Source organism: Chiloscyllium plagiosum, unplaced genomic scaffold (genome assembly GCF_037043375.1).
Source record: "Chiloscyllium plagiosum isolate Xiang-an unplaced genomic scaffold, Cpla_swu_hap1 HiC_scaffold_28, whole genome shotgun sequence".
Lineage (NCBI taxonomy): Eukaryota > Metazoa > Chordata > Chondrichthyes > Orectolobiformes > Hemiscylliidae > Chiloscyllium > Chiloscyllium plagiosum.
The window spans coordinates 49304064-49313614 of record NW_028270166.1 but is presented as its reverse complement, the minus strand read 5'-3'; the positions used below and the strand labels follow the sequence as shown (position 1 = coordinate 49313614).

The 9551-nt window shown below is 38.3% G+C and overlaps 1 protein-coding gene across 1 annotated transcript in view; it reads right to left on the bottom strand.

Moving 5' to 3' along the window:
- Positions 1–306: 306 nt before the first annotated feature.
- Positions 307–9551, bottom strand: part of slc35e1 (solute carrier family 35 member E1) — a 70213-nt gene continuing 60968 nt past the window's right edge. The window contains exons 5-6 of the mRNA XM_043720796.2: positions 6038–6283; positions 307–5537 (exon numbers count right to left, since the gene is read on the bottom strand). Coding sequence (XP_043576731.1) covers positions 5292–5537; positions 6038–6283 — 492 coding nt within the window. The 3' untranslated portion in view covers positions 307–5291. The remainder of the gene's footprint in view (positions 5538–6037; positions 6284–9551) is intronic.

The window sequence follows — 9551 nt, the reverse complement described above, 5'->3', positions numbered from 1 at the left end:
TTTGGTTGCTTGTCCAGAAGTTGGTGTGTTGCAGTTGCATCAAGTGTGCAAGAACCTCAAGAGTAAAAGAATCTAACACTCCCAGGACACAAACGTACTTGTAGTTTGACAGAGGCCATCATTGCAAAGACAGGGTATAAGTATGGAAATATTAAAGTGTTGCCCTGTTGGAACTGAGTATATTATTTAGACTGATGTGGATTACTGCACTCCATGTCAGTGGACACCCACCCAATGTACCCACAACACCTGCTGTGTAACTGGACTGAACCCTGACTGTTTGTTCAAATGATGACATTCTAGTACTGGCTTCTCCTTTCACTTTATTAATTTAAGTGTCATTTTTTTTAATCCATCAACATTAAAAACGCTCCACTGATAGACATGATACATTAGTGAGGGTTGGCACACATACATTCACCTCATTGACTTCCAACCATTGACCTCGAGAAACAATACTGCCACATGGCTAAACCTGCAATAATACATGGATCTGGAAACATCTTCACACATTTTAAAATATTACAAATTAAAATGGGAAAAAAATCCTAAAGATATCCAGTTTTTAAACAGGTCCCACTGCTTATGTATTTTAGAGTATACAATGGTGAGAACCTTTCTCAAATATTCAAGTAACAGAAGAAAGCAAAGATCTGAATCAGTTCATGAATCATGTTTAATACCAGATTGTCCCTTTCACCTGCCAGTCAGATGGGCACAAAACAGAAATAAGAACAGAAAATGCTGAAAACACTCAGTATGTCTGACTGCATTTGAGGAGAGAAAGATAACACAATTAATGTTTCCCATCTGTAACATGTTTTCTCTCTCTCTCTGCAGATGCTGCCAAACCTGCTGAATGTTCACAGCAGAGAAAGCTGGAGGAACAGGTCCAGCAGCATCTGCAGAGACAGAGAAACAGTTAATATTGTGTGTCCGGTATAACTCTCTTTCACACTTCCTCCTCAAAACTCCACAAGTTCTGAAGAAACGAAACTTGAGAAACATTAAGTGTTTTTCTCTCCCCAGATACTACCATTCCTGCTGAGTTTCTCCAGATTTGTGTTTGTTTCAGATTTCCAGCATCTGTAGTATTTTGCTTTATTTGAATACTCACAGCATTTTCTGTTCTAATTTCAGATTCCCAGCATTTGCATTTTTCTTAAAAATTTATAAAAAGCACACTGATGCCAGAAAAAGGTGCAAAAGGCATATGCAAAACCATTAATATCTCCACTCAAACCCTCAGCACTACATTTTTTAGATCATGTAGCCTCTCTTATACTTTGAGGCTAAAATGAATTTTTCCTTAATTCCCTTTTAGGTTGCAAAGCACAATTTTCACCATAATACATAAAGTGATACTGCTGCACTATTCATGAAGTTTATATCAATGAGAAAATGAGTGAAACTTTGAAGTGATGAATTGCTCAGCCATATTTCCTCCTTAAAAAGTGCAAAAAAATGACAGGTTCAATCTAAAAATTAACAAAGACTTATTAAGAAAGGGAATTCCATCTTCTATTAAAATTTGGTTTAAAAAAATCAAGCTGTAGATGGGAAGGAAAAGCAAGGAAATGGTATCTCATTTTCTCTGAGTTACCAAGTTTCTGTAGTCCTCAACTTCCATCCACATGGCCCAAACTCCCTGTTTGTGAACACGGAGTCATTTCTGAAAATGTCTGGCCAGTGTTTGGTCACTTAGAACTGTACACTCTATTGATTATGTAAGACTGCACAACACACAATTGACTTTAATTTCAATTCAAGTAGTAAGCCCTGATTCCCTACATTTGTGACAGAATTTTAGATAAAGAATTACCCATTTTATAACATATCTCCACTCACTGCAATATGCTCCCCAAGTCTGAACAAACTGGAGCTCAGTTTTAAGCTCATTCCAGTGATCTATAATAAAGGAATATAATTCAACAGCATTTTCATAAAGCCACTTTACAATTGAAAATAAACCCTCAGAGGTAGACTTAATTTCAAATTTTGACAGATTTATAAGAAAATGCCACAAAGCACATTAAATAAATGCTATTTCTAAACTGGATCAAACAAGCTGTTTTAAGGAATAGTGATTTGCTCAAGTCCCAGTCAGGACTTGAACACTGTGGCTGATTATGCAATCCAGTATTGGTAAGCTTGACAAATTGAATGAGTACTTCTCCAGCATTCACTACAGGCTGCACCATCATAATGTGCAAACATGTTTATAAATATAGTACACACAAAAAGAAGATAAGTACACAGTCATGACTGAAAGCAACTGTAATGGCTCCTGGAGAAATGCAAGGGTTAATCTGTATAACGTGGATTTTGTTTTTAAAACAAAATGAAAGACTTGTATTTATATAGCCCTATTCATGATCACAAAATCTCAAAGTGCTTTACAGACAATGAAGCATTTAAATGTAGCCACTGTTGTAATATTAGAAACATCGCAGCCGATTTATGTACAGTAAGATCCTATTCAGCACAAATGCTGCACAAATTCCTGCAGTAAGGAATAAATTGCCGCCTAAATCCATAACACAGTTTTGGCAAGGCAGAGACAAAGATAAAACTTGCATTGTACCTTGAGAAAGTTAGTTGACAGGTGTGGGGAACATGGGCTGATTTTAAGAACAGGAATCCCTACTAACAAAAAGTAAATAATAAAATCAGCCCCTTGAAATTTCAAAAGCCTAGCTAACCTTTAAAATGTACAGAGATTTTTGAAGTAGACATGCAGGCAAAGGACAGGATCAACATGGTGGCTGTATCAGGTACCGTGTAAAGATTAGTTTTCATTTAAAACGACTGGGAACACGGAATCCTCAGGCTTTGTAAACGACTGAAGAAAGGAAGAATACGGTTTTCCCATTTCCTTCTACGCAGAGTGGCAGGCATTAAACAGGATTTCCCAAGTTACTGCAAATCACGCCATCACTGCATTCATTGTGACTCCTGAATTGTTCATGAGGATAAGTCCTTACTGGTGAGCTTTAATAATAATTATGAACGTTAAAAAATGCATCTACTATTTATAACATTCAGAATTTTGCAAAAAATTTGCAATGCTTTTCTGAGTGAATAGTGGTGCTGCAATGATCACAAGACAGCATTAAACATAAAGCAAAGAAACTGGGAAAGGAACTTCGGACACTTAAATCAGTTACAATTAATGTGATTCAGTGAGAGAAAAATATAGACAAAGGAAGATGGTAAATCTGACAAAATAAATGAGAAAGACTGTTAATCTCAATAAAGCAAATAAAAAAGGTTGTGAAGGAACAAGGGCAACAAAACAGTATAATGTGCAAATACAAAAAAAATCCCTTTTAACCAGTACAGCCATTGACCACTCATTAATAAGTAATAGCTCTTTTTGATCAGCACTCACTTCCAACAACTTGACCAAATGACTTTGGTGTTTGCAGGCTACAAGTTTCTTTTGTGAAGCAATTTAACGTCACTCTGCAATAACACGTACTGATACTAAATTCAAGAAACACTTAGGCAAATTCAGAACGAATTGATTCTTGGATAGTACAGGAAAGCAGTGCATGAACAACTGAAGGAGATGAAACTGATTGTTGAGTTTGTGAATGGCACAATACAGGGTTTAGAATTGCAGCAGAAAGTACTAGAAATATGCAGCAAGCACGTTTGTCTACATCTATGAAGATAAACAGAGTTAATGTTCCATATACACATCTTTTGCGAGAAAACATTCCCAAAATGGCAAATATCTCTTTCTTTTCTTCACAGTTGTAGGCTGACTTGCTGAGCACTTCGATAAATTTCTGTTATTTCAGTTTCCAATTTGTTCATTCTTTATAAGGGGATTTAGAGCTTCCTAGCCTGAACTTGCACACCATCCCTTTTTTTAAAACTGCATAGTGGATTTCTGCTAACTGCAGGCTGAAATCTCCCAACCATTATGGACCTGAAGTACTGCAATACCTGTGGGATTGATTAAAAAGAAAAAGAGCTGAAAAATCTACAGTTATCCAGTACTTTTCACCATCACAGGGAAGTCCTGAATCACTTTATAGCCAATTTATTACGAAGTGTAATGAAAGCTGCAGTGTAGGAAATGCAAATGATTTGAGAGACTATGCTGTATGCAAACAGCAATGAGATGAAGACTTGTTTATCTGTTTCTGGTGACATTGTTTGAGGAATAAAAGTTAGTTAAGATATTGTGCCTTGAATAGTGCCATGGAATTTTTTACGTCAAATAAAATTAGAGATTTTTTTAATGTCTCATTTGAAAAATTAATACATTTGACATCACAGAGCTCCCTCAGTACTGCATCAAAGTGTCGGCTCAGATTTTGTGGTTTAAATCTCTGGAATTGGGCCTAAGTCCATAGCTTTCAGAATCCAGAGCGTTAACCACTGAGCCAGTCTGATCTGGAACAAGTTTGATTCAATTAAACATAATTATGTGGGGACACAAGATAGACAAAGTGCAATTAGCAATTTGGTCATCATATCGGATTGTTAATTTTGGTTACTCACAAAAACATGAGTTGCCAAGGGGGTGCAATATTAAATTATTTAAACTGAGTGTAATCAGAAAAACTGTTATACCCACCAGTTTTTAAAAAAAAAAATTGGATTAAATCTGGAGTGACCTGGGAATGTATGATTAACAGACAAGTTGGAGTACTAAGATGTACAGGTCATTTAGGGACATCTCACCTTCAAGGTAACGGAATTTCCCTCCTTCTAACGGAGAACTCAGGGATGCATTATATTCACATTACAATGTAGCAATTATTGGAATCAATTGATCAATACTCCTTAATTCATGAATCACAGACAACTCCTCTGTCTAAATAAACAAATCATTCCCCTCACAAAAATGGAGGAACTGCAACACAAGACAAAGATGATACAAACCTTCTGACAATCAGGGGGTTGTCTAATATTGGGCTACTTGGGCCTTTTAATGATTCTCTTTACCATATTCCTTTAAGAAATTCTTGTGCAGGTAGTTGACAACCTAACCACCCTAATGTTTACTCTGAAGTAAACATCTCACACAGATTGGCAATCTCATGCGCTCTCCCCCCACTCCCAATGATTTCTAAGCAAAATGAACGCCTCACATGCACAAAACAACAAACAAGGTGCAAAATGTACCTTCAACAAAGTCTGAGTTACAGTGTTCTCTTCATTACCATAAAATAAAAAAAGTAGGGCCTCAGACAGAGACCTCTTGCTAAAATCTATGGACTAACCAGGAGTTCCTGATTGTATGTAGAATAAGTTAAGGGTGAAGTTACATATGTTTAGACATCAAAGCGGTTGGAAACATAAGTAGTTCCAAGGGCACTTTGCCGGTTGTACTGCAACTGCTCGGCCAGCAGGCCATTCCGTCCATACTGGTAGTCTGTGTATTGAGAGTATAGCACAGTCCCATTCATTTGTCCCTTCTGATCAACAGACAGTTCGTGATGGTGATCGAGAGACAGGAGGTCCGTGGAGGTAACTGGGAGCAACTTTCTCTTGGCTTCTTGGTTGGAATCATATTTAGCCTGTTTTAGAAGGAGATAAGAAATTAGTGGGGATTCATTTAAAGATTAATTCTCATTTTAAATGACTGAATTGTGCTCAATCCTCTGGGTGAATAATGGCTGAGAGAGAAAGGGATTGTTTTCTCATTTTAAACATTAATAGAAATGAGCTCTCTCAAAGCAGGTACAGCATGAGGCAGAAATAGAACTTGCCTCAGCAAATATCACTTTCCCTACCCCATGGACTGCCTTGATTCGGACAGATTCCTTGCTGTGTCCTTAAAACACACACAAGACGACAGAGCAGGACAGCCTGAGAACCAATGACCTTCTATTTTCTTGGGGTTGAGTAGGCCACTGACACACGCTGTTTACATTTGCAGATAAGGATGTCACACACATTGTGACAATGGACAAGAGGTCAGTCATTCCCTGGAAATTGCATCTTAATATAGATCAGCAATAAGAGGAAACACTAGATTAAACTAGTGTCTCATTTAAGAATAAGGCAGCAGACTTACCTTATTATAGGCGAAAACCCCAACGATGGCAGTCATCATCCCCATGACATTGGTGGAAGTGACTGGGTTCTGCAACATGATGAGCGATACTGAAATCACCATGATCCTCTTGGTGGCATTGGCCACTGAGTAGCTGAGTGGGCTGATGAGGTTTAAAATACTAAAGGCTACCATGTTTTGAGCAAAGTTACAGAAGCCACTGATGATAAGCAATATGAGGGTCCAGTACCAGTGGGAGACATCAGTCTGGAAGAGACAAGCAACAGGTCGGTGACATGGTACAACTCTGTGGAGCTGTCACTATTTTCTTTCCCAACACATTCCCAATCCCATAATTATAAAACTTTTAAAACTTATTTTCAATTTCTCCCCCCCCTTTTCGACGATGGCTAGATAGAACAGTGGTCAAATGTCCAGGAGGAATATATTCCACTCAAAAATAAGAATGAACAAGCCAGTAAAGATACACATGAATGAGTATATAGAGGATGATAAAAGGCAACACAAAAAGGTTCAGAAAGAAATCAAAGAGACAATTAGGAACATTGGAAAAGCAACTAAATGAAACTAATCAGGGAACATTAAAAAAAAGTCTCGACAGAAAATGACAAAAGAAAGATTGGGATAGAGAAAGGACATACCATAAACCTGGAGGAGAAAGTGAGGTCTGCAGATGCTGGAGATCAAAGTTGAAACTTTATTGCTGGAACAGCACAGCAGGTCAGGCAGCATCCAGGGAACAGGAGATTCGACGTTTCGGGCACAGGCCCTTCTTCAGGAATCTTCAGAATTCCTGAAGAAGGGCCTGTGCCCGAAACGTCGAATCTCCTGTTCCCTGGATGCTGCCTGACCTGCTGTGCTGTTCCAGCAATAAAGTTTCAACATACCATAAACCTGCAGATAATGTTAAAAATCACACAACGCTAGGTTATCGTCCCAATAGGTTTAAGTGGAAGCTTTCAGAGCGCCGCTCCTTCATCAGGTGGTTGCCGCTCCGAAAGCTAGTTCTTCCAATTAAACTTAATGGACTATAACCTGGTGTTGTGAGATTTTTAATTTTGTACACCCCAGTCCAATACTGGCATCTCCAAATCATGCCTGCAAATAATGACAGTGAGCAGAAATGTTTATAACCTTGCCTCTGTATTGACCAGGGAGGTTAATGTGGCAGACATGAGATCATAAAGACTTCTAAAAAGATATTAAAACATCTCAGATAGAATTCAAGGTATTAATGATAATTTTGTAGAAGATAAAATATCTCAAAGTTAATGAAGAAATATCTGAGACATTACAATACATAATTAAAAATTTAGTAGCAGAGGGAATAGTGCAGGCAGACCTAGAGGCATTTCACATGATCCCAAATTTAAAGGGGGAGATAGACAAAGTCTAGGCAAACACAGGTTTAACTCAACATTTGCGGGTAGGAAAGGAAATTAAATCATTACTCAAAGAAGCATCAGAAAATGAAAATGAAATCCTTATTCAGAAAAGTATCAGAAAAACATCTACAAACTGAAAATACAATTAAAAATGGTCAATGTAGATTCCAAAAGGGAAGATCATAGAATCAAAGAGATGTACAGCATGGAATCAGACCCTTCAGTCCAACTTGTCCATGCTAACCATATCCTACCCTAATCTAGCCCTATTTATCAGCACTTGTTGTATATCCTTCTGAACCCTTCATATACCCACCCACATGTCTTTTATATGTTGCAATTATACCAGTCTTCATTACTTACTCTGGCAGCTCATTCCATACACGCACCACCCTCTGCGTGAAAACGTTGCCCCATAGGTCTCTTTTATATCTTTCCCCTCTCACACTAAACCTCCCCGACCCCAGGGAAAAGACTTTGTCTATTTATCCTTTCCATGCCCCATATGATTTTATAAACCTCTATAAAGGTCACCCCTTAGCCTCAGATGCTCCAGGAAAAACAGCCCCAGCCTGTTCAGCCTCTCCCTATTAGCTCAACCCCCCCCAACCCTGGCAACCTCCTTGTAAATCTTTTCTGAACCCTTTCAAGTTTCACAACATCTTTCTGATAGGAGAGACCAGCATTGCACGTAATATTCCAACAGTGGCCTAACCAATGTCCTGTACAGCCGCAACATGACCTCCCAACTCCTGTACTCAATCCTCTGACCAATAAAGGAAAGCATGCCAAACGCCTTCTTCACTATCTTTCAAGGAACTATGAACCTGCACTCCAAGGTCTCTTTGTTCAGCAACACTCCCAAGGATCTTACCATTAAGTGTATAAGTCCTGTCAAGATTTGCTTGCCCAAAATGCAGCACCTCACATTTATCTCAATTAAACTCCATCTCCCACTCATCAGCCCATTGGCCCATCTGAATCATGTGTGACTAACATGAATTCTTGAAATAAAGAGAAACGGTAAACAAGGGTAATATTGCAAGCATAACCTATTTTCAAAAGGCCACTAACATGGTTTGACCACATTTAGAGTAGTGTGTGCAGATTTAGTTGCCTCACCATAGGAAGGTTGTGGAGGCTTTGGAGAGGGTGCAAAAGTGGTTTACCAGGATAGTGCCTGCTTTGGAGTGTACTAGTTGTAAGGAGAGGTTGGACAAAACTTAGATTGTTTTCACTAGAACGGAGGCTGAGAGAAGATCTGATAAATGTGTATAAAAATGAGAGGCATGAATAGATTGGATAATTGGGAATCTTTTTCCCAGGGTGGAAATGTCAAATACTAGGGGACATAGGTTTAAGGTGAAAGGAAAGTTTGTGCAAGGCAGTTTTGTTTGTTTATACATAGAGTGGTAGGTGCCGAGAAGGTGTTGTCAGGGGAGGTAACAGAAGCAGGTATTATAGCAACATTTAAGACAAATTTAGACAAATTCCCTGAACAGGCAGGGAATAAAGGGATATAACCATCTGCAGGCTGATAGAATTATTTTAAATGGCATCATGATCAGCGCAGACAGGGTGGGTCCAAGGACTTGTTCCTGGACTAGTTGTATTTTAATGTTAATCTCAAAATGTGTGACGTCAGGGAACATACAGCAGAATGGATAACAAATTGGCGACAAAACAGAAAACAGAGGACAAGGGCTAAAGGCAGTAACAGAGTGACAAAAGATGCAAACTGGTGGCCCACAAGAAGAGTTAAGGAGCAGTGTTGTTCATCATTTAACTAAACCACAAGGACTGAGACTTGAAAGTACAAGATCACTAGGGGGGTCATAATTAATAGAGGGAAAGTAATAAAACACAAGAAGAATTGAATAAAATGAAGAATTGCTATTTACTTGACAAATAAATGTCAATATGAGCACATGATGTAAGTCTCAGGAACAAGGGTCAATGTTGGCAGAAAGTATCCATTTAGCAGAGATTTGCAGGTAGATGAACAAATCACAAATCAGTGATGCAGATTAATAAGGCCATGAAGAAAGCAAAGAGTTAAATTTATATAGAATGGTTAGATCACTCTTGGAATACTTGGCTCATTATAAAAAGGACATAGAGCATACAAG